General features: G+C 44.0%; 1 protein-coding gene across 1 annotated transcript in view; it reads right to left on the reverse strand.

The window, feature by feature from the left end:
• Positions 1-26663, reverse strand: part of CCBE1 (collagen and calcium binding EGF domains 1) — a 233723-nt gene that overhangs the window by 24311 nt on the left and 182749 nt on the right. The window contains exons 3-5 of the mRNA XM_030868082.2: positions 15770-15822; positions 6763-6897; positions 4310-4462 (exon numbers count right to left, since the gene is read on the reverse strand). Coding sequence (XP_030723942.1) covers positions 4310-4462; positions 6763-6897; positions 15770-15822 — 341 coding nt within the window. The remainder of the gene's footprint in view (positions 1-4309; positions 4463-6762; positions 6898-15769; positions 15823-26663) is intronic.

Below are 26663 nucleotides of genomic sequence, written 5' to 3' on the forward strand. Positions count from 1 at the left end.
ACAAAAAAAATGGAAGTGATGGAGAGTGCCCTTCCCGCCCACTAGCCAGACGGCTTGTGTCCCCACGCCCGTGGGCACATGACCACCTTTCCACAGGCAGAGGCCGTTCTGAGGCCAGCCCTGCTGCTGTCCACTCACTTCCTGAATGAACTGACATTGTGTTCGATTTAAAATTCCTGACTGGAAGGTTACAGACACCAGTCAATGCAAAGTTTTTAAAAAAAAAAAAAAAAAAAGGGAGGGGAGGGGGATTTAGATCACGTGTGCTTGTACTCCATCATCATTATCTCTTCTTGAAAAAAATGACTGTGATGAAATACTGGGCTTATTAATTAATCTAAAACGGATGAAACTGCGTGGCTGCCTCTGATGTTCCAGATGCAGGGCTGCTCCAGCCCCTAACTCTCCTTACTGTTGAGCTGAATATCTGGATGTTAATTATTCATCTTTTAGATACTGTAGGGAAAGTTCTCAGTTTAGAAGGTGCTGAGCTGGGCATGCCTTCAAGTCCTGACACTCGCCTAGATAAAGGACAAAGAAACGAAAACTGCACGGGGACTCACGGGGCTGGTAGGGCTTCGGCCACTTTTGCTGATGCTAAATCACACCAAATTGTGAAAAAGATTTGTGATGGGAAAAGGGTCTTTAGAGCTCACCTAATCCAACACCTTTGTGTCTACAGAGGAGGAAACAGATCCGGAGAGCTGCCCAATGACACCCAGCTGGTAGATACTGAAGCGGCTCTCTGGTTACCAGCTCTCCTACCTTCCAAGCCAAGGAACTTTCCGTTGCATCACAGCTGCTGCAGAGACGAATCCAGGACGCTTGCTTTTGTTGCCCGAATCATCAAAACCAGCCCCCCATCTTCTCAGGGGCCCATCACTTAAGTACTGATTCTAACGTTCAAGGCATAGAACGTGCCTGTCCTTTCCCATAATTTTAATTATGGGTACGAATTACTCCCCTCGGTCCCTAAGCCCCCGACGCCCTTGGTTACCGGTGTTGGAATGTTTTTCTTAATAAAACACTAAAACCAAACGTGAGTCCTCTGTGCCTGTGTGGTGAATTCAGGAGAGACCAGTCACTGAAAATTAAATACTGAGAAATTCTAGAATGCTGCTGCTGCGGGCGCGGCACTTGGGATACAATAGAAACAGTGGGACTGTTTCAGTTTTTAAAACTATGTGGGGACTTCCCTGGCGGTCCAGTGGTGAAGACTCCACGCTTCCACTGCAGGGGCCGTGGGTTCCATCCCCAGTGGGGGGAACTAAGGTCCCGCATGCCTCGCAGCACGGCACCCCCCCACCCCCACCCCAAAAAAATCCCAAACTAAGTGAGTTGTGGTGTTACAAGAAAGCCCAGCCTTATAACCACTAGACGTTCTTACTGATTAAACAGAAGGACATTGCCCATTTAAATCACTGTAAGCAGGAACAAACTCTCTCTCCGGAGGGCAGAATGGCCTGTTTTCACTCATTAGATGCTCTGTAGCCGACAGCCAACAGCTCCCCGCCTCTGGCTTTGGCTCCTTCCTCTGGCGATGACAACATCCTCGCCTGAAAGTCGACCAGATGACTTACCGACTTTGGGCCCCAGGGCTCAGCTCTTTGATGCTAATAAGTTAGAACTTTCCAAACTTTTTTTTTTTTTTTCAGGACACCATCATCTGTGAGATGCTTATAAGTGTTTCTTCAGAAAATAATTTTGGGAAGTGCAGGTTTCATCAAAATGAACATCTTTTAATGGCAACCTCAGAGCTCTCAACGCACTCACAGTATGAATCCCTGCAGAAGCTGGTGCTCTAATGCATTCTCCCCCGAACACCTGAACACAGAACCTTTCAAACAAAGAAAGGCTAATTAACACCTCCCAGGACCCCAAAGTCCTATAGATGACAACATGGGGAAATGCTGTAATAAATGGTTGATAAAATATGTCTTTAAATGACAGTAATAGTACAGAAGGTACAAAACCAATTAATAATTAAGTATGCTCAGATTTTTTTACTGAATTCTTAGCCTTAGAAGTCAAAATGGTTCTCACTTAAATTCTTGACCTCTTATACTGAAAATTTTGTGTGTTTGGACATTTTTTAAAGAAGTACAATTCATCTCTCAGGAAAGGAAACAGAGGAGTGTGGTCCCAGGACCGACTCAGCACAAGAGACTGCTAATATCAAAGCTTCAGTGGGACCTTCCCATGCCCTGGCCCTTGGGCTGGGCTCCTTTCTGGGTCCACACTGCCCAAGAGCGAGGCAGGGGGTGAGCATGTCCCACCAAGGCCCTACCTTGTCACTGCCTCTGGCTCAGACCCATTCCTGGGGTACCACACAGTAAGCAGGGTGACTTCAGAGGGATGAGGCTGGGAACACTAGGAATTAGTGCAAGAGGTAGAGGCCACCTGAGACCAAAGAACAAGTAGATTCAGTGTATAAAATCTTCCCCTAGGCTCTGGAAATTCCATCCGACTCCTGTGGTCTCTGAGCAGACCACTCTACCCCACCAGGTGGGAAGTGCTCACAAGTGGCCCGCTTCCTACAATTTAGAGATCCCTACCGTCTAACCCCATCCTGATACTCAGCAGTTGTTGCTGCCACCTCTGTGGTTTCCTCTAGATTGGGTTGCTCAAGGCTGCCCTTCACGCCCAGGTAAACGGGATTTCACCTGAATAGAAATATAAGGCAAAGACACAACAGGGTTACGAGGTTGAGGACCCTCGGCCCAAGCCCACGGGCTCCCTGGCTTGGAGCACAGCTGGAAATCCAATTCCAAAATGAAAAATTAGAAAGCTGCTTTCTCCTTGCTAACTCTCAAGTCAGCCCATCACTAATATATCAGCGGCTAAAAATCTGCACCTCATTTTTCAGTGAGATTCTTCCTTTCCACGAAGGACATAATCTAAGAGGTAAGTTACACATCCCCCTCCCCCAAACCTTCTCCACCATGGGACAAAAGCGAAGTGATTTTAATTCTGAGTAATAATTAAAAAGTGGTCTGAAAAAATGTTTTGAAAATGTCTGAAAAATGCCCCAAAGACTGATTATCCCTGCCTTTAAGCACCTCTGGGCGCCCAGGTCCCACATGCTTCAGGCTTTAAAGAGTGTCACACTAAGCTCTCTGAGTCATTCCAATGACCCCAAGCTGCCCAAGCCGGAGCTGACTGCAAGCAGACCTTTCGCGTTACTTCTAATGCATGGTGGCTTCCTCATGACTCAACCCGCTTGCTCTTCAGGATTTGCTTCGTAGTTTTTCCATGTGAGACAGCTGGTCCCCAGCTGCTTGCTGTCCTCAGCTGATGGCAACGGCCTTCCACCCTTTTGTGAATCTCAGGTTACACGGGAGAACCGCGACCTCTTGAGTGCCCAGCACTTCTGGTCCTTCCATTCCCCTGCATTTCTTGGTAGAGATGATTTGCCCTGGGAGCCCCTCACCACCCAGAGATGGCCCAGGCCCAGCCAACCGCTCCCAGCAGACGACAGTGTTCCTGCCACTTTCCCCTCCCGAGGAGTCAGAGCTGAACTCTGAGCTCGGCAGCTTCCTGGCCTACAAGGGTTGGAGATTCAGGAATGCCCTTTCCTTCCTCCCTCCCTCCCGTCCACACTTAAACAAGGCAATGACCCAACATTCCAGCTGATCACATCCCTAAGTGATCAGACATCTTGGTGGAATCTGGTCAAAATAATATAAAGCAGCTTCTCAAACTCTGCAAAGAAAGGCCAGCTTCTAAAAGTCCTCCGCGTCAGGGTGGACTGGGCTTGCTGAATACAATAAAAATGAACGACTGCAAAGTGCTTCTCAACACTCTCAACTTCTGTTTTTTTTTAACCTGAATATGAACCAAATAACAGCTCACAGGCAGGCACGGGGCCACAGACTATACTTTCAGTAGCGCTGAAATGGATTGCTGCGTTACACAGAAGTGTTTCATGTTTCTATTCAGCCCCCCCTTTTTTTTTCCTTGAGAGAACCCAGTGTTTCTGGCCTCATCTCTGCTCCTCCTCGTTTGATCTCAGTTCGTAACTAAGTTCCACCGATCTGTCCATGAGCACACCACAACCTCCGTGCTTGGTGCAGAGCTCCCAGCACAAAATCAGCCGCACGCCTTGCTGCTAGCAGGCAGCTCTTTCACTAGTTCTCTAGGGGTTTGACCTTCTACCTTTCTCTTACCCAGATCCCACCTACCATTCACACAAATGCCCCTTCCTGCCCATTGCTTCCTGAGGAAGCCTACTGGGTTTCCAAGTGCCTGCCTGCCCATCCCTCCCCTCCCTCCCTCCAATTAGGGGGATAATTTTACTTGCCCTACTCACCAGTGTCGTTGGGGTATTTGTCTCCCTTGGTGCACGTCCTCCCATCATCCTCCTGGACGTAGCCCTCCCGGCACTCACAGCGGTAGCTGCCCAAGGTGTTGACGCAGATGTGCGCGCACAGCGTCTCGCTGCTGGTGGTGCACTCGTCGATATCTGGGTTTGAATCAAACGCAGAGAACGCTAAGACAGTTTCAGAGAGATCACTTCCAACACAACAGGCGACCTTAGGCTTGGCCCTTCTGTTAATGTCTGCAAAGGACACTCTGCCAGACCTCTGTCACTGAAGCCTGGAACAAAGCAGGAAGCTAAAGATGTGGGCCATGCGTGACAAGAGCACTTCAGGCAGTGTCACCATGGTTACAAACTGATCAGTGATGGGGTTCCTGGTTGTGGCTTTGCCGCCACCAATTCTCGTGGCTTGGTGCAGGTACTGCTAGCCTCCGAAGTTCTCACTATAGAACATGGCAGTGGAGCCTGCCCTAAATACTTCTGCAGGGCTCCCTGGAAGAGGAAATGAGATAACAGATGGCAACACATTTTGGAAAACGACTATCGTAGAAATGATTTCCTGCAAAGACCCTAGTGTGCCGAGGGTTTTTATGTTCCCTTTACAACCAGTGGTTCCTAACAGCATGGTGGTGACCCAAGGCCACTAGGAACGGCTCCTTCTCAGTTAGGAGACGTGATGATACCTGGGAAAAGGCACTTCTGATAAAAGAAAATAGTCATAATGGGTCTAACGGAGAGCGTTTTCCCCAGGAAATTTCAGCCCCATCCATGACCCAAACAGACCCCTCCTGAGTGGTGGAAATGAGCCACGACACCATCAAACAAGTAACCAGAGAAAGTCCACGTGAACTGCGCACATCACAGACTTGCCCCCCTACTGAACGGGTGGAAACAAAGCCATTTCCCAGCAGGGCAAGAGAAGGAGGCCCAAACCCATTTCCTGCTCACTGGCTGAAGATACTGGGTGGCGGCCAGGACACACAGCCCCAGACTGTGCACATGTGGCCAGCGGACGGAGCCCAACCTTGCGCTCCAGGATGCCGACAACGTCCCAGCCACTCCCTGGACAAGCTGCCTGGGACCCACCCCGGCAGGCCTGTGTGCCCACGAGGGGCATGTGGTCATCTGGATGTTCCCTGGCAGTTCATACTACGTCACCCGTAAGCTAAGCTGTCACAGCTGCTGCCTCCTCTGCAATTCCCCAGGCTGACCACGTCTGTCCACGTGCCCCTGCCTTCAACCTAAGGGCAAGGCTGCCTCTACTGTCCACAGGGGGAAGGACAAGGTTGAAAGGAGAGAGAAACAGGTGGGACTCTTAACAGACTGCTAGTGTTGCTGGTCCCCAAGCCTCCCAAAGAAAAGAAATGGGTACCAGAGCTACCGCAACTGAAATCAGAGCCCTGGCACCTGGGACCTCGGATCGTGGTACACACGGGTTTACGGTGCTCTCTGCAGGAGAGCCCACGGGTCCCCCTCCGTTTGCTTGGTGGTCTCAATTCCATTCCTGTTCAGTGGGGGGCGCCATGCCAGGGGCCACTGGGGAGAAACCAGGAGAGCTAACACCTAGAACCTCTCTTAAGTGGTGCTCTCCAGAGCGCCCCTGGGATGGAGAAGGGGGCTGCTCATCACAGCTGCTTTTTTCTATCCAGATGCCTCTGCAGTCTCCTAAGTTCATCTTTGAGCTCATCCTCAAACTGCACTGTGCATCTGTGCACATGCAGATTTCTGCATCCACCCTCAGAGTCTCGAGGGGAGGCCAGGAACCTTTTTTTTTTTTTTTAAGCCATAAGCCCAGATGTTTCTGAGACAGTTTAGACATGCACTGACCACACTTTGATACAAGCAGTTCCAGGGTCCAACGACCATAAACCTGCCTCAGAACCCAAGGAGTGCAGGGCTGGGAAGCCTAGTGAGTGAGGGGGGAGGGAGCAAGCTGGTGGCGATGGATGATGCTGGCTTTGCTCAGCTGTGCCCCGGGGGCTGGTGTCAGCTCCCTCTGAGTCATTTCCAGCCTGTCTGCCATACAGACACCTCCTCTTTCCCAGTCTCTCTTCCAGGTCATCTTCTGAGAGGAGGCTTATTCTTGTTTCGTTCTTCCTGCATTTTCACATTTCTGCCCCCTTACATTCTGTTTCACCTTATTCTAGTTTTCACTTGGTAATATTCCCCTTCTCCTGCTCTTATATCTCACTGCCAATTAGGATCTGACTGGTACCCACTCCCTGAAGAATCCCTTGGTCATCGTTTGTTTTAATAATCATGGTGAAAGGTAGTGACCCCTAGAATAGTACCAACCCAACTCCATCCAACAAGTATCAGGATGTAAGGGGAGGCATCCAAGTGGCTCCTGAGAGCTGGTCCCCACTGATGAAGAATGTTCCAAAGAATCATCAGAATCTGGCACATCCTCAGGACCCAAGAAATAACGCGCATCACCAACGTACCCAGACAGTACGGCTTCTCCCGCCTCCGGTGCCTCTCCCGGTCATATCGGTATCCTGGGTAACAAGTACACAGCACTCGGCCGAAGTTATCTGTGCACTGCTGTTCACAGGGAGCCTCAGCACATACATCATAATCTGAAAAAGAAAAGTGTGAACTCAAAACCACCACAGTCATTCACTAGACGGAGGCGGGGCCCACCCAGCCCTGGTCGGGAACAGACTATCTAGGCTGCACTCCGCTCAAGGGGAACGGTGGTGTGACCAGCTATGTGTAGAGGGAGTTAACTCTTCAGGCCATGGGGCATCTTGCAGGAGGGCTGCAATGGGTAACTGAGTGCTCAGAATCTCAATGGTTAAATGGAAATATCACTTGTGATACTCCCTGGGTCACCTCACCATCCTTATTTTTTTCTTTCTATAAGAGCATCACTACAAACTTTAATGGTGTATTGATTGGCACAATCTATGTAAGAAGAATGTGCTTACCATGTAAAAGTAACCTCAAATAAATTCATCTAGCGCAAAGACCTTCAAACCAAAGTATGCAATCCCTGCGGAAAAGGAGATTGTCCTGTGGGTACTTGGACACATATAAATTCAGGAGGGTCAATTTACAGATATTAAACTTTCATGTTTATTCTTTCTAAAAACTGATCTACTTGAGGATTTCCACCATGATCAAGAGTCACTGTATTTCTCTTTTGCTGCCTTTCCTTTTTTCATTTTAAATAGAACACCTTTAATAAAATATAATCCACATAGCACAAAATTTACCCTTTTATAGTGTGCAATTCAGTAGTTGATTTTTGTCATTCATCCAGAGAGCAAAGAAGCTTTAGGTGGCCAGGCTCTGCTGAATTACCTGGGGGCCTGCTTCCTCTTTTTCACCAACTGCTGGAGAGACAAGGAATTCCTTCCAGCTGAATACTGAACAGCCAGCCCTGGCTATGGGCACTGGCTTCCTAACGTGAGGGGCGGGGCGGTGCTGGAAGTCAGGCAGGCTGGGAGGAGCCTGAGGGAGGCTGACTGATGTCTCTGTGCTGTAGGCATGCAGATGGGGTGGGGGAGGGTCGATTCTGCATGGTGAGCAGCGTCTGGGTAAGGCAGAATGGCCAGAGATCTCGTTCCAGCTCTAAGTCTGTGCAAATTGGGGTGGACGCTCTATTCGTCGAGAACCAGGGCATCTCCTCTTTTCTCAGTCCTTACAAACAAACTAATATTTAACGAGTCTCTGAAGGGACTTTGGCTCTAAGTCAGGAGGCTCAGGCTGAACATTTACTTCCAGACTAGACCCAGCATCTCATTAATCACTGCACTGTCTCCCCCAGGTGCTGACAGATAAACTATCGCTGGAAACAGAGTGAGCCTGGCTTTGCTCTGCCACATGTGAAAGTGGAATGGGTGGGCTGTCAGCCCCCGATGTGGGTGGGGTCAGCGAGACAAGGATCACGCCAATCTCAGGACGACCTGGAAGGCGGTCCTTGCTAAATACTCCTCCCCACAGATGGGATTCCAGGCCTGCGCTTCCTGCATGTGTCCCTGGTCAAATGCGTTTTCTTCACTGAGGCATCACCTCTAGGCAGCCCATGTTCTGTGCTCTTTTCGCTCAAGAGCAAGGTCTCAGCCGTGATTGGCTGTGGGCTGCCCTGCTCGGCCAGCTGTACCCGTCGTCCAGCAGCTGCCAGGGAGGGAGGGGAGGAAAGGGGCAGAGTCAGGAGTCCCGTGTTGACTGCTATGCTCACTAAGACCTGTGTTGACATATGTGTGTTAATATACGATATTTGTTTTCCTCTTTCTGACATACATGTGGAATCTAGTAAAATGGTCTACATGATCTTAATCGCAAAGCAGAAACAGAGACAGAGATGTAGAGAACAAACAAATGTAGGGACACCAAGGTGGGGAAAGGGGGGGGAAGGGGCTGGGAGGAATTGGGAGATTGGGATTGACATATATACACTATGGATACTACGTATAAAATAGATAACTAATGAGAACATACTGTATAGCACAGGGAACTCTACTTAATGCACTGTGGTGACCTAAATGGGAAGGAAATCCAAAAAAGAGGGGATATGTGTGTATGTATAACTGATTCATTTTGCTGTACAGTAGAAACGAACACAACATTGTAGAGCAACTATACTCTAATAAAAATTAATTTAAAAAAAGATAGCAAAATGCTAAAAAAAAAAAGAGAGAGAAAGAAAAAGACCTGTTTTGAAAAACAGCGGCCCTGATTTCCTCCTCCCTTCCAGCTGCCTTGAGGTACCACTTCCAGCTCCTGCGGCTGATTCTTTTATGATTTCCCTCTGCATCTCTAAACAGCCAGCTTGCATTGCTTCCTCCTCCTCTGTGTGAATACTCTTTATGGATTTCCAGTCATGGACGAGACACGTTCAGCTTTATCACGGTTTCCTCAACCACGTCCATGCCTCCTACTCCTGCATTTTGCCCCTGTCGTTACACTGAAATTTTGGTTTTATAAGTCTTCAGTGTTGGCAGCATAATGACAATATAAAAGCTACTTTTTGCTAAGCCTGGAAGTATACTCTAATTCCCCATCCTTTCTTGAAGACCGTTTTGTTTTCCCTGGAATTAAAATAATTATCTAGTACCACATGCACCCAATGTTCATTGCAACACTATTTACAATACCCAAGACATGCAAAGCAGCCTAAATGTCCACCAACAGATGAATGGATAAAGAAGATGCGGTACATATATACAACGGAATATTACTCAGCCCCAAAAAGGAGCGAAATAATGCCATTTCCAGCAACATGGATGGACCTAGAGCATATAACACTAAGTGAAATAAGTCAGAGAAAGACAAATATAATCACTTACATCTGGAATCTAAAATATAATACAAATCAGTTTATTTACAACACAGAAACAGACTCACAGACATAGGAAACAAACTTATGGTTACCAAAGGGGAAAGAGTGGGGGAGGGATAAATTAGTAGTTTGGGATCAACCGATACACACTACTACATATAAAATAGATAAACAACAAGGATTTACTGTATAGCAGAGGGAACTATGTTCAATATCTTGTAATAACCTATAATGTAAAAGAATCTGAAAAATATATATATACAACTGAATCACTCTGCTGTACAGCTGAAGCTAACAATACTGAATATCAACTATACTTCAATGAAAAATAATTATTATTTTGTATATTTGGGGGGGTGGTTGTGAACTTTCTCTCTTAGCTTCAAACTTCCACTTCCGTGAGCTACTTTGTGACTGGTACCCTGGAAACCACATTTCTGCCTTGTTGGCTGCTGGCTTATTAAGTACTGAGAACAGGGCTGGGAGAGTGAGCAAGGTGGAAGAGGAGAGAGACTGAGAAAGGTCTTACAGGATTTAAAATTTTGAAGTCATGTGTGCCTGACCCTTATGGCTAGTTAGGGCATATAATTCTAGGTTTGGAAAGCTACCTCAGAATTCTGAAGGAACTGCTCCCCTGTCTTCTAGCTTTCAGTCCTGCTATGGATAAGTCCTATAAGATTCTAATTCTTGATCTTTCAAATCTCATTTTTCCCTCTTTGAAAAATGTTAGTATTTTCTTTTTGCGCCAAGGTACTAACATTTCACAATGACGTCTTTATGTGGGACCCCTTCAATTTTTGGTAGGCTCTTTTAATCTAGAAATTCATATCCTTCAATTCTAGAGAATTTTCTTGAATTATATCTTTAATGATTTACTCTCTTCTTCTTCCTCTGTTCTGTGTGGAACTCTTATTTGGATGTCGCATCCCCTGGACTGGTCCTCTAATAATATTCTCATACTTTTCTTCTACTATTTTTTATTTCTTTGATCTTTTGCTCCAGGTCCTGAGAGATTTTCACAATCTCATCTCCCAACCATTTTCCTGCTCTCATTTTATCATGCTTTTAATTTCCAAGGATTCTTTATTTCTTCTTTGAATGATCTTTTTTTAATAACACCATGTTCTGGTCCCATGGATGCTATATCATTTTTGTAACTCACTGACGCATAAATGGTAGTTACTTTGAAGCTTTCTTCTTTCTGTGTGGTGTTTTCTCTAAGACTCTTTTTCTTTTTTTCCTGTATGTTTCTTTTGTAGGTTTCCCTCTAATGACTGGTGATCCTTTTCCTGTTTGGATGTCTGCTGTAACTGATTCATGGTTAAATACAATAGCTAAAACATAAAAAAAATTATAGCTACATAGAAGCAAAGCTATAAAATTAGCTAAATATTGAAGAGAAGGCTATAAAATCAGCTAAATAGAAGCTCTTTGCATGTGGTAGACTTTATAAACACTGGGCTTAATTTTTTTTTTTTTAGCATCTTTACTGGAGTATAATTGCTTTACATTGCTGTGTTAGTTGTTGCTGTATAACAAAGTGAATCAGCTATACATATACATATATCCCCATATCTCCTCCCTCTTGCGTCTCCCTCCCACCCTCCCTATCCCACCCCTCTAAGTGGTCACAAAGCACCAAGCTGATCTCCCTGTGCTATGTGGCTGCTTCCCACTAGCTATCTATTTTGCATTTAGTAGTGTATGTATGTCCATGCTACTCTCTCACTTCATCCCAGCCTCCCCTTCCCCCTCCCCGTGTCCTCAAGTCCATTCTCTACATCTGAGTCTTTATTCCTGTCCTGCCCCTAGGTTCATCAGAACCCATTTTTTTTTGATTCCATATATATGTGTTAGCATATGGTATTTGTTTTTCTTTTTCTGACTTACTTCACTCCGTATGACAGAGGCTCTAGGTCCATCCACCTCACTACAAATAACTCAATTTCATTTCTTTCCATGGCTGAGTAATATTCCATTGTATATATGTGCCACATCTTCTTTATCCATTCATCTGTCCATGGACACTTAGGTTGCTTCCCTGTCCTGGCTACTGTAAATAGCCTGGGCTTCATTTAAGTGATTTGCCTGGTGCATTTCAATGTCAGTTTCTTTAGGACTTTTTTTTTTTTTTTTTTTTTTTTTTGCCGTTCGCAGGCCTCTCACTGTTGCGGCCTCTCCCATTGCAGAGCATAGGCTCCGGACGTGCAGGCTCAGCGGCCATGGCTCACGGGCCCAGCCGTTCCGCGGCATGCGGGATCCTCCCGGACCGGGGCACGAACCCGTGTCCCCTGCATCGGCAGGCGGACTCTCAACCACTGCGCCACCAGGGAAGCCCCAACTTTCCATTTTTGATGGTTTTCCAGAGACCACCAGCTTCCTGCTCTGTAGCTTTTCCCTCTACAGTTCCTCTGTTTTCACCTGTCCTATTTCTCTTGGCACCATTCTAACTCAGATCTTCAGAACCTCCCTTGTAAATCCTCATCTCAAGATTCTTCCCTCTTAAGTCCACTCTATGTAACACCGTCAGGCCAGTAATATTCTGAACGTATACCTCTGTGAGTGTCACTACCTCGCTCACAAAGCCTGTAAATTCTATGCTCATCAACATTAAATATAAATGGCTCACTCTTGCATTTGCGGTCTGGTGTTCTATCCCTGAGACTACGCTTCCAACCTTAAGACTCATTTATGAATTCCTTACAATTTGATAAGGAATACACTCTTTTCCCCATCATCCCTTATCACATCCGTGGCTTACTGTTACGTTTTTGTTTATTCTGTTTTCACCCTTTATAATGTCCAATCTACTCCTCCACTCTTACTCTCAGCATTTTATTACCGTTGATACCCTATCTAGTTTCTCAAGTCTCAATGCAAACGTCACTGTTTTAAGAAGACTTCCTTGAAGTCCTCAACAGAGTTTAGTTTCTGCATCCCACCAATCCCCACAGGACTCAATCCTGCTCTGCCATATTTGCTGAATGCCTACTCTGTGCCAGGCTCTATTCTAGGAGGCATGAAGTGGTATGATGAAGAGCACAGGGACTGGAGCCAACCCTCCCCACTCTGCCACTCTCTCTGTGATCCTGAGGTCTTTAAGACTCAACTTCCTTACCTGTAAAATAGGGAGAACAATAAGATCAGCTTCACGGTGCTTTTAGGAAGATTAAATTGGATGATACATTAAGCACAGTGCCTGACACCTAGTCAAAGCCTGACCTGCATTTTAGCTTCTTTTACTATTAGTTCTAATGATTGTTTGGATAGCTGAAAGGACACAGTTGTCCCCTGGGGCAACCAGCACTATTCTCTTCCTACAGTTTAAGTACAATTAGTAGTTGCTGAACTAGAACAAATCTGATTACCCTACCCCCTGGGCAATGTAGATAACACTTACGGCAGGGGTTGGCAAACTTTTCCTGTAAAGGGGGCTAGATAATACTTTTTGGCTTTGCAGGGCTTTGTTGAAGCTACTCAAGTCTGCTGTTGCAGGGCAAAAGTAGCCATAGGCAATATTGAAGTGAATGGGTATGTCTGTGCTTCAATAAAGCTTTATTTACAAACCAGGTGGTGGGCCAGATTTGGCTCACAGGCCACAAGTTGCTGACACTTAAACAAATGAGGCAACAACACTTTTAAATTGCAGCTTCTACTCGCTAGCATATTTGTTTAGAAATTCTAGTCTCTTCCTATTATCTGTAATGGCTAATTTTAAGGGTTAACTTGGCTAGGCCACAGTACCCAAGTATCTGGCCATTTTTCTAGAATTTTCTGCAGAGATTTTTTTTTTTTTTAAATGAGATTAACATTTAAATCAGTAGACATTGAATAAAGCAGATTGCCCTCCACACCGTGGGCTGGTCTTCTCCAATCAGCTGAAGGTCTAAATAGAAAAATGATGGCCCTCCATTGATAAAGAGGGAATTCTGCCAGCAGATGGCCCTTCAGACTCAAACTGTAACTCTTCCTGAGGTCTGCAGCCTGCTGGCCTACCCTGCAGATTTTGGACGTGCCCGCCTCTACAATCTCGGGAGCTAGTTCCTTAAAATAAATCTCTGTTTCTCTGGAGAATCATGACCAATACACCATCTTTTCTGAAATCCTACACTTTGCATCCTTGGGTAACAGAAACTTTTATGATGAAAGATACCTTTAGTCATAAACACAAACACACACAAACACACTGACCTATTCCCACAGAGGAAAACAAATCAACTTTAAAAAGTGTTCTAGTGAAAAGCGATAGAACAGAGTTAATTACGGCAAAGCAACTTTCAGCACTTGGGACCACTTTTCCTGGAAATATTCAGTTCTAAGTTACATTAATCTTAGGTGCTGACAACGTCTTACTGTAGGGTGAGGGAGACTGGATTTAGGCTTAGATGTTTGAAACCACAACACCTATCATTTAAAGAAATTCTAAGCATGTGGTATCCATGTAATGTGTTTTTAATCAGGTTGGGCAAGGTCCTTAACTAGGATCTTAAATTGATGGGCCTAAACTTCATTATCTTTCTGTATCCGCAAAATTGAAATATAAAGGACTCAGTTGGTGGCTGAGAAAAGCTGGCTTATAAAAGAATGCAATTATTTTGACCTCTGTGTTTTTTTTTTCCCACCGAGCTCTAACAGAACTAGCTGGCAGTGAGAAATTCCGTCTTGGAGAGACCAATATAAACCAACGTATGTGAAGCGATTTCCTAACCAGCCTTCCTAAAGCAGCTTTCTCAGGGTTGACAGCTATGGTTTAATGAACTCTTCTGCAAAAGAGAGCAATAAGTAAGAAGGATTCATTTATCTCTAACTGATAAAGAAACTGCTCCCTATGAGATAATGCAACATAATTAGCTTGGCTGGGCTCCAAGTCTACTAGCGAGACCTGGATTCTTGGCCAACAGTGAAGGAAACTATTTCACATTACCTACTCACCTGTCCCCAGCCCAGCCCTGGGCACACTAATGTCATGCTCTTCCAACAGTTCTTAGTGTTTTCTGTATCAGTGCTCTGCCTGGAATCTTTTACAGTTCTCCTCCTCCTTCTTGTCTAAGTCCTGGGCAGCCTTCCTCATAACCTAGCTCCAAACTCCTCACCTTCTCGAGACCACCTCTGACCGCCCTGGTCTCTGGGACTATGTGCCCCTTCTGCAATATGCATGTCTCTACTATGCATATTGTAGTTGTTAGTAATAAGAGGAACCACGAGTTATCAAGCACTTAATAAGAGCCAGCCTCTGTTGCAAGTACTTTACATGCGGTAATCCTCTTAAAGTCTCCACATGAGTCAAGTACTAACACTTTCTGCAAAAACTAAGGTTTAGAAAGTCACGTGCCCAAGGTCATAGCTAGCAGGATGTGTGTTATGGACTGAATGTTTGTGTCCTCCTGAAATTCATATTTTGAAACCCTAACCCCCAGTGTGATGGTATTAGGTGGGGGCCTTTGGGAGATTATTAGATCACGAGGGTGAAGCCCTCATAAATGGAATTAGTGCCCTTATAAAAGAGACTCCAGAGAGCTCCCCTGCCCTTTCCACCATGTGAAGACACAGCAAGAAGATGGCTGTCTATGAACCAGGAAGCGCTCACCAGACATTGGACTTTCCAGTGCCTCGCTCTTGGACTTCCCAGCCTCCATACAGTCTAACTTATTTTTGTCACAGCAGTGCAAATGGATTACAGCAACATGGAAGCATGATTATAATCCAGGTCTCTCTGATTCCATGCCATCCACATGCTGTCTCCCAGCTTGAGGGCTGGGCCCACGTCTTACAACACTCTGTCTCTTCAGTGCTGGGCCGAGCAGTGTTTGCTGATGATCAAGGGGCTTCACGTTTAGCAGATGAAAAGCAGGTAGAGAGGTTGGGGAAGATGGCTGTGTTCTAACTGTGCATGAAATACTGACTAGGGAATTATAGCCTCTACAACACAAAACCAGAGATACAGGAATTACTCAATATACATGTAAATGCTATGTAATGATTTAGATAGAGCCTGACATGTATAACCAAATTGGCATTAGAAGAATTTAAAGCCAAAAAAAGAGAGAAATTACACATGCATGCACCGATAACATACATATGTTCCGTGTACATCTGAACTTTACAAGACCTCTGGTTATTAGTCATAAACAAGGTGAGAAGATATAATCCATTATATTACATACCTTCTGGGATGCATTGTCCAAGGACAAATTTATACCCTTTGCAGCACTTCCGCCTAAGAGACAAACAAAATGTGATATGTTAAAAATAAAATTCTTTACAATTAGCGAGTTTGAATGAAATAACTTGTGCCCAGGAAGAACTGAGGCATAAAGGAAAGTCAGGGTAGAGGGAATCTGAGATAAAAAGAAAAAATATTATCACTACCATATGACCCACACCTTTTCCCCACCTAATACAGGACATTAATCCTTTGAATCCTATGAAGTGAATTAACCCTGAGACTTCAAGATATTTATATTAGATGATTAGTGGCTTATCATCCTACAGGTCAAGGATTCACATGACTTGCTAATTATGAGCTAATTATAGTAACATTAGGCTAATTATAACATAATGATTGATAATTACCATATAATAATTAGGTAACCAATTATTATCAAGCCTGGGACTGGAACCCAAGCATTCTGACTCCCCCCTCTTTTTTTTTTTTGAAAACACCTGTACCACATAAGGTACCTAAAGATACCTAAAGTATCTGAATTTTAAGAACGGCTAACAGGCAAATTTTAACATAAACATCCAAGACTTACATCTCTGCCCAAGAAATGGCACCATCAGTTCCAAATGCAAATCCCCACTGTAGGGATCATATCTCTGGTATGGAGCTGTGACCTCCTAAGAGACCTGCCCCCTCTGCAGATAACAACAATAAACTCTGGACAAAACAGAAGCAAACAACTACCTGATGATTCTGGAGAGTTAAAGCAGACAGATTTAGGAGGAGAGCTGAAATTTTCAACAAGGGACTGACAGAAGGTAATCTTCCTGCTTTTTAGGGCTTTATCCTGTCTGCAGATCACAGTTGCCATGTGGAAGTTAAAAGTCTGAGAGAAAACCTGCAGTATTTTTTGGCCTGGTCAAACAGAGGACAAAGCCTTGGGATCCAGAGTCATGAGAAACTGAGAAGGAATCCTGGAAAGGATAGTGCTAGAGAAGGAGAGCCCGGAATTTTGTGTAGAAACTCTGTCCAAGTCTCTGGTAACCCCTAACCCATGTGTGTGAGAAGCAGATCCAAAACATCTCAGCTAAAGACAAAAGGGGCTGAATGAAGACTTGAGCTGCCACTTCTACAGGCCAGTTTTCACTTTTTGTCTAATCAAGTTAACTGTCTGCTAAAAGGAAAATATCAATACTCTTTGGACGAATATATCAGGATGCAGGGTCTCTACAACACAACGTGTATAAATGTGACCTATTCTCAAGGGAAAAGACAATCAATGGTGTGAACTCTAAGATAACCCAGAGGTTGGAATTATCAGACGCAAACATATAACTATGTTCAATGATATAAAGGAAGCTATACTTGTAATGAATGAAAAAGTAGGAAATCTCAGCTCTCCATCTCTCCAGTCTCCATCACTTTTCCCTTCCCTTCTCTCCCAGCTGGTTTCTAAGTAAGCTTCCCTTTACCACTTCCAACATCAGTGTATGTTAAATCAGAGAGCAAGAATTAACCAGGGCCCTGGGAATCTGCAAATCTCAAGAACTTACCAAGATATTTTGAGTTGACTATAATGGTTAAACTACCATTAAAAATACTCTTCTTTGTAACCCTAAGAGAAATCAGATTCAAGGTTATTCTCATCGCAATGTCATTCTGACTCATTTGCATTTGGATATGCTTTCCAGGTGGAACAGAAAGGGATTAAGTTTAATAGGATCTACCAGCTAGGAACTGCATATCACCTGCAACCTATCATGCCACCTGTGTTAACATGTCATCTGTATATACGAATCAGGGGCACAAACCACTGATGTGGAAAATCAGGCATTATCTGTGTCTTAAAGTAAGTTTCCACTTTCATCAAATGGCTAGAACCTTCGACCGGACTAGACAAGACCTTCTGTCTCTAATAACAGCATTATTTTCTACTTTTGTAAGTCAGTGTAATCTTACTGGTCAAATCAATTTTTGTGAACTGGTCTGCTAAGTGAATGACCACTCATAGGAGAAACTTAAGCAATCTCTTCCCCAAGCTTTAAAATTTTTATTACTTTATACAATTTATAAACATCACATCTAGTACGAGAACATTCTGATACCTAAGTGGGTTTAGCAGTATTACCTCATTCCTTCCTGTAACATCTCACTTGCAGCCCAGATGCAGCAGATAATCCTACTTCCAAAGCAAAATAAGTGGGTTTCCATTATAAAAACAATGGCATTTGGGATGCTCCCAAAGCAGACTTGAGTGAAATAGCTAAGCTCAACCCCACCCTCAACAAAGGATACATTTGCCTGCCTGTACTTGTCCACTCAGTATATATTATTTTATAATCTCTCATTGACATATTTTATGTTAAAAGGAAATACTTATGTGTGTGTAATTTACTGGTATGAGCGATCTGGGGCAACGTCCAGAGTCTTCCAGTTAGACCTAATTCCCCAGTATCTGCAACCACATTGTAATTTTACATGACAGGAAAAGCCCGTGGGGTATAAATTTATGATGATTATTATTTGTAACAGTGGTAGAAGACCTACCATTACATTCTATGAAATAAACTCTGCCTAGTTTTCCATGGTTTAAGAAAGTCCAAGTTCTAGACTTCCCTGGTGGTGCAGTGGTTAAGAATCTGCCTGTCAATGCAGGGGACACGGGTTCGAGCCCTGGTCCGGGAAGATCCCACACGCCACAGAGCAACTAAGCCCGTGGGCCACAACTACTAAGCCTGCGCTCTAGAGTCCACAAGCCACGACTACTGGGTCTGCGTGCCACAACTACTGAAGCCTGGGTGCCTAGAGCCCGTGCTCCTCAACTAGAGAAGCCACCACAATGAGAAGCCTGTGAACCGCAATGAAGAGTAGCCCCTACGTGCCGCATCTAGAGAAAGTCCGAGTGCAGCAACAAAGAACTAATACAGCCATAAAATAAATAAAATTAATTAATTAAAAAAAAAGAAAGTCCAAGTTCCTAACAACCAAAAAGAAAACTGGCTTAACAGAGCATTCATTAAAATTTCACGGATATTACTTACTGTATTACTTAAGGCTGTCCTACAGAAAACTATAGGAGGAAGCAGTGTGCTAGATGATTCGAAACTCGAGTGATTCATGAGAAAGTTGGATGGAGGGGCAAAACATGTGCTTTTGATACACCAAGTATAACACCACGTTTAAACATATGGTTCTATTTGTTTGTTTCTACCTAAGTGGCACATCTAAGGTACTGCCTCTGAGATGTTCTATGGCATTTTAAAGTTCATGCAAATGGATGAAATCCTTATAATCTGTTTTTCTACATCTAAGACATTAAACTTGGGCAGTCTAACCTTCCTGAGCATTTCAAGGGCTTGGGACCATGCACACAGTGGAGCCAAAAGTCACCTGTCATTTCCTTTTTATGGAATTAAATAACACAGTGATTTGATATGCTTTCAAGAGGCTATGGAGCTCTGTCAGAAAATCTGAGCTTCAGGATGGACATGCTTCATTTAAATATCTGCTCAGCGAAGAACTAACTTCCCCTTGGCTGTTTTTTGATGGTTTTTTTTTTTTTTTTTTTTTGCGGTACGCGGGCCTCTCACTGTTGTGGCTTCTCCCGTTGGGGAGCACAGGCTCCGGACGCGCAGGCTCAGCGGCCATGGCTCACGGGCCCAGCCGCTCCACGGCATGTGGGAATCTTCCCGGACCGGGGCACGAACCTGTGTCCCCTGCAAAGGCAGGCGGGCTCTCAACCACTACGCCACCAGGGAAGCCCCCGCCCCTTGGCTGTTTTTTCTTAACTGCATAACTAACACTCTCTCTCTGCTCAAGAGGAGGAGGTCGGAGGCTCCACTGTACCCTCCCGGGAACACGGCATTACTTTGAATATTAAACACCCATCAATCATAAATCACCACATAAACAATGAAATAGTCCAAAGCATCACAAATAAACACTGGCCATACATGTTATACTGTTTCAGAGATTACTTACAACATAATTCACGTATAATGAAGCTGAGCCAGCCAAACTGAAATCTCCTCATTATGCAAGCACAGACACTTTTTAGATCTAACTGCGAGCATGGCTGTGCGGTTATCATCTTTTAGAAAACAAACTAAGATAGGAAAAGCTCATGTGGAATCCGGGGAGGCAGTCCTTAATACGCTTCACGTTGTCACAACGTGGTTTTTCCAAATGCAAATGCTTTTCTCATTTCTTGGCAAGGGGAAGTGGCGATTAGATGGTTGTTACATAGAAAGGGTGACATCTGGTAATCAGGAAAGTCTGTGGATGTTTCCCCTGGGTGCCCCTGAGTATTAACACACATTAAAAAATCATAAATAAAAACTATGCAGCCAGAAATATATCTCACCAGCCAAGTGTGTGTGAAAGCTTTTGGAAGGAAAAACTAAATCGGGAAAATGAAGATAACAGAGATCTCATCATCCAACTGTCTGCTGTGAGTTACCAGATTCTCGAAAAGAATTAAAAAAACAACAACACCACTGCCTACAGAATTAGAGGGCCAGAAGAAGGGACCTCAAAAGGTCAAGTGAGCTAGTAGGCAAGACGTATTTCAACACTTGCTCCAAGGCAACAGTAAATTTTCCTAAGATTTACTTGAGGTTTCCTTTGCACAGCTGCCTAGACATGCACCAAATATACCAGACTTTTTAAAACATGAGAGAAAGAACTACACTTTTTAGAGAATTTGGTGCCAAGCTAGATGGAGCAAAGGCTTTGGAGTTAAGCAGACCTGGCTTACAATTCTGCCTCTGACCTCTGAAGAGCTCGGGATGTGGGCTTCCCTGGTGGCGCAGTGGACAAGAATCTGCCTGCCAATGCAGGGGACACGGGTCCGGGAAGATCCCACTTGCCGTGGAGCAACTAAGCCCGTGGGCCACAACTACTGAAGCCTGCGCGCCTAGAGCCCGTGCTCCACAACAAGAGAAACCACCGCAATGAGAAGCCTGCGCACCACAACGAAGAGTAGCCCCCGCTCACCGCAACTAGAGAAAGCCCGTGGGCAGCAACGAAGACCCAACACAGCCAAAAAATAAAGAAAATAAAAATTTTTTAAAAAATTAAAAAAATTTTAAAAGAGCTCGGGATGTGACCTTGGACTCATTTCTTAAACTTGCTGAGCTCCAGATTCTTCACGAATAAAACATGAACAATAAAATTTGCTTTATAGGATTAACAAGGATTATAGATAGTAAAATAAAGGTGCCTAGAACGGGTCTGGTTTGGGATCAGAATGGTGTTCTAAGTCGCAGCTTTATGAACACAACAAGAAAACAGCAAAAGCAACTCTTCCCAGATGCTTTCCTCTCATGACTCATCTCTTTCTTCCATTTCTTAGTCAACGGCGGATGCCATCGCTTCTTCCAAAAACAAGAGAGAAGGGGAAGGGGGGGGAGGGAGAGAAACTGCTGATTTCAAGATGATAGAAAAGTAACATTTTTGTCATCGTCTTCTTTCACCAGTTAACTCCAAATAACAAGGGGAACAAGAAATAAAATGCAAACTTATATCCCATGGATTTAGGAGACCTTTCTAACTCTGGACCATAACACGGTTGTCCCTCGGTAACTGCAGGGGCTTGGTTTCAGGGGCCCCGATATACCAAAATCCACGGATGCTGCAGCCCCTTATATAAAATGGCAGAGTACAATGAACACAGTTGGTGCTCCATATCTGTCCATAGATGTGGAGAGCCGACTGTGCATTGAATATTTATTGAAAAAATCTGTGGGCTTCCCTGGTGGCGCAGTGGTTGAGAGTCCGCCTGCTGATGCAGGGGACACGGGTTCGTGCCCCGGTCCGGGAAGATCCCACATACCGCGGAGCGGCTGGGCCCGTGAGCCATGGCCGCTGAGCCTGTGCGTCCGGAGCCTGTGCTCCGCGATGGGAGAGGCCACAGCAGTGAGAGGCCCGCGTACCACAAAAAAAAAAAAAGAAAAGAAAAAGAAAAAGAAAAAAATCTGTGTATTAAGTGGACCTGTACACTTCAAGCTCATGTTATTCAAGGGTTAGCTGAATATGAACATAGCCTGCGGACAGAAGGATGGGAAGTGATTTTGCAAAGTGGGATAACTTCAAACCTGAGGGCTTCTAGGAGAGGTGATCATGGAGAGACCAGCCAACCTACCCTGCAGAACCTAGGTAAGCCGTCGAAACTGGAGATGCCAGATACTGAGGAAAGTGGAGGCCAGAAGAAAGCAAGCTGACCTGAAAGTCTCATGAGAAATTAGACATCCTGTTCCCACCTCAAACCGAAGAAGTTAGCCTGATACCCTTTGCCTACTGGGCAAGAGGCAGAAGGTATATTCTTTTGGAAAACTGTACCCAAGAGGCTCCAGACTAGGATACCAAGTAGCACCTAACCCACCCACGAGTAGATAATTCTGCCCAGGCACACAGAGTTCCCAAATGTTTTTTAAAGAACCCTTTCAGATACATGCACCCCAGTGTTCACTGCAGCAATACTTACAATAGCCAAGGCATGGAAGCAACTTAAATGTCCATTGACAGATGAATAAAGATGCGGTACATAAATACAAGAGAATGTTACTCAGCCATTAAAAAGAATGAAATAATGCCATTTTCAGCAACATGGATTATCATAGTGAGGGAAGTAAGTCAGACAAAGACAAATATCAGTATGATACAGCTTATATGCGGAATCTAAAAAAATGACGCAAATGAACTTATTTACAAAACAGAAACAGACTCACAGAGAACAAACTTATGGTTACCAAAGGGGAAAGAAGGTGGTGGAGGGAGGGATAAACTGGGAGTTTGGGATTGACATATACTCACTACTGTATTTAAAATAGATAACCAACAAGGACCTACTATACAGTACAGGGAACTCTGTTCAATATTCTGTAATAACCCAAAGGGGAAAAGAAGTTGAAAAAGAATAGATACATGTATATGTATAACTGAATCACTTTGCTGTACACCTGAAACTAACACAACACTGTAAAGCAACTCTAGTCCATATAAAATAAAGATTAAAAAAATAAAGAACCTTCCAATTTAATATTCAATTTAATATTCCAATTTAATATTCCAATTTCCAATATTTAATATGACACTTTCACAATAGCCAAGATAGTGAAGCCCTCCTGGTGATGGCTTCTAAAGGCAGACAGATGGTGGGTTCCTCACATCCTCAACTAGTCAGTCCTAAATGAAGACAGATGAGACAGAGGAAGCGTAGAGCCAACTTACATCGTTTATTCTTACCAGCCCAACCGCACTGTGGTATGCCCGAGCTGGGGGGCCCATGAGAAACTTCTGCCAGGAAGAACACAGACGACGGATCCCTTGGGGCTAATATTAAAGGCTTGAGCATCTAATAGTGGTCCTGGGTCTTTTGGTCAAGCTCCTTAGAGTGAGGAAGCTTTCCTCTCTTCCTTTGAACTTTCTTCCTTTGTGGAAACTTTTATCGAGCTTTGCACGACTCTGTAGGAGCTACCAGAATTCCTTTCACACCAGATGACCTGAGAACAGAGCCCAACGAAATGACTCACCTCCCAGCTAGACATGCTTGGTTCCAGCCTTTTAACCAGAAAATGCTCCTCCCAGGCAAATGGAATAATATCATGTTTACTATGGCATCAACAAACTAACAAGCCAACCCAAACAAACCTATTTATTCATCTACATATAAGCTTGTTACCGCCAAATCTCAGTGACGATATTAAAAGACTCCTATGGAGTATTTTAGGTATAATCTGCTCTTCTATGCACAATTACTGGTGGTCAAAATCAAATGAGGAAAACAGTTAGTGGTTCCGCAAAACAAAACAAAACAAAACAGAGTTACCACATGATCCGGCAATTCCACTTCTGGGTATGTACCCAAAAGAACTGAAAGCACACTCAAGTAGATATTTGATCATAGCAGCATCTTTCACAATAGCCAAAGGTATAAACAATCCAAATGTCCATCGACAGATGACTGGATAAACAAGATGTGGTATATATACACAACAAAATATTATTCATCTTTAAAAAGGAAGGAAATTTCGACACAGGCTACAAATGGGTCGAAAATGTCAGTTTGGGAAGATGAAAAAGTTCTGGAGGTGGATGGTGGTAATGCTTGCACAACAATGTGAATGTACTTAATGCCACTGAACTACACATCTAAAAATGGCTAAAATGGTAAATTTTATATTATGTATATTTTACCACATATACACAAAATGATCAAGTGAGGAAGGAACACTGTTGAAGTGATCCCTTTAACCATGAACACCCTGGTCATGGTTTCATGTGGGTTTTAATTGTGTGAATTACAGAAAAATTAATTTCTCTAAGCGCGTGTGAAAAGGTTATTCTCAGATGGAGTTAAAGTTATAACCAAAAGGTATTTATCCTCCAAGGCTGCAAGTGATAATTTATTCATTCAACAAACATTCATCGCGCACCTACCCAAAAAGCAGAAGAGCTGGTAGTTAGGACCCTGCTCCTTGGGGATGTACCACCTGGGTCTGAATCCACGCACCACTGCTTTCCAGCTGTGGGGCCTTAGACAAGCGATGTAAAATCCCTCTAACTTGATTTCCTTCTGTGTAAAATGGGAAAGTAATAGTACTCACCTCATTGGCTTGGTGAGAGGATTTCATGAGTTAATAAGATGCAGCTTAGGACCGTGCTGGCATATGTTAAGTCCATTGGAAAATGTAGAAGGAAATGTGGTTTTCCTGCTGTGTCCTCACTGTGTTGGCCACCTTCAAGGACCCTGGAGCCCTGCAGAGGCGGGACGTGTGGACAAAAGCCCCGGCTGCAGGCTGAGAACACGTGCAGGCACCTTCACGTGATATGCCTGCCAGCGTCTCCCTATCTCCCTGGTACATCAGTGTTCCTCAGACCCCAGGGTCAAGGACTTCAGCCAAGGGCTGACTGGAGTACAGGGCTGACGTTAAAGAGATAAGAACTTGGGATTGATTAACTTCCTCTTTGCAACGATGCCAACACTAGACACCCCAGCTCCCTTCTCACACATTTTTTCCTCCTTCCTTGCCTCCCCAAATGAGTTTTCTACCTCATCAACCCTCGTTATCACCTTGTTCGCTGACTGCCTTTTCCCTAATCAGGTGATAAGTTGATCATTTCTGAAACATAATAAAAAATTATAAAAAATGAGAAAAGGTAGTTTGGTATTACCTTTGTGAAAAACGAAATAAAACAAACTTGTATCTATGTATATGCTTATATATACACAGGTGGTGAAATTTTTACAGTGAAAATGAAGACACTGTGTATTCGTGGTTCTTTTCATGCGGGTGAGCTACAAGAGGGTTCCTCATATTCGTTTTTGTGTGTTTCCGGATTTTTCTGTAACGACCAGGTACTGATTTTGTATGTAGTAAGAGAAAATAAAATAATAAAGGGGTCTTTAGAGATTTTCAGGGTGGTCTGGTACATTTCTAACGCCAGGCTTGACAACAGTTTCAGAAGCTTGTGATTTTGCAAGTTGGGTAAGGAGTCACGTTCGGGAATGTGTTTGAGCAGATAGGCACCCAGCATGACTCGCTTTACCCAGAAACTGAGCAGTTATATTTTGGACAAACTGGACCAACTAGGTTTCAACCCAACTGCTTTTGACCAAGTCACCTGGAATCAATATACAGTATTTATTAAGAAACTGCCTTAGGGATTTAGTGTGCTATTTAATAGGATGTTCATTCTTTTTGCACCTCAAATAACTGGTGTAATAGGCTTGCCTTAGGGAGGATTTTAATGGAACCATTTCCCCCGCTTGTGGGACACATTTAAACCAGTGCAGCTCTGCTCACATTTGTTCCCACAGTTGCTAATTTTCCGAGGCGCTGATAGCTGTGAGTCGTGTCCTACTCCGTGGGTCACTGTCCATGGACACAGCCTGGAAAGTGGAGATTATTCCTTGCAGCAACGTGGTTCATCGTATGCACTGACACTGTAGGACCCAAAGCCCTAGTTGTTGATTTATTTTTATTCTATTCTTAACTCTCTAAGTATTCTAGAAACACCTCAATGTTATTAGTAATATTCTAGGGTAGCATTCATCAAGAAAATCCTATCTGCAGGCACTAAAATATTCATGATAAATGAAGCAATACAAGTCATCTGCGGTGGTTTCCAATGCAGTCCAGAAGTTTCCTGACTGTTCCTCCTTCCTTCTCCTCCCACTCTGGACTTTCTCTGCAGTTTTCTTTCCTCACTCCTGTCGCTTTGGTTATTTACTAACTTCTTTATTTATTGAAGTATAGTTGATTTACAATGTTATATCAGTTTCAGATGTAGAACACAGTGATTCAATATTTTTATAGATTATATTACATTTAAAGTTGTTACAAAATATTGGTTATATTCCCGAATGAATACAACACACTCTTTTCTCTTCTTCAAAGGTGGACCCAGCCTCAGGATCTCAACTCTCACCTCTTTGACACCTAAACTGCAAACTTCCAGGCAGCGAAACTGCCTTCATTTTGCTTGCCTGTATTTTCTAAGTTTTGTATAGTCATCAGGTGTTACTTTCGTAAAGAGAAGACGTTATATTTTAAAATTCAGAGGAAAAAGTTAACTTCTCACTGCCAGCGTGGGATAGAATAGCATCCTGGACGGAGCCAGAGCTCAAAGGCAAATAACCCATAAGCCTGTTTCTAAACATTGCCTCCTTCTTTCCAAATGTTCTTTGGTCCACAGGGCTTGTTTTATTTAAGATGCGATCCTTCTCTAGAATTTCTTCGAGGGCACTAATGAGAATTTCTTTAAAAATTCTTTCCAGTTTCTAAATTAATTCTGTTTGGGAACTTCCCTGGTGGTCCAGTGGTTAAGACTCTGCACTTCCACTAGGGAACACGGGTTCGATCCCTGGTCGGGGAACTAAGATCCCACATGGC

The sequence above is a fragment of the Globicephala melas genome, chromosome 13 (genome assembly GCF_963455315.2).
Source record: "Globicephala melas chromosome 13, mGloMel1.2, whole genome shotgun sequence".
Classification (NCBI taxonomy): domain Eukaryota; kingdom Metazoa; phylum Chordata; class Mammalia; order Artiodactyla; family Delphinidae; genus Globicephala; species Globicephala melas.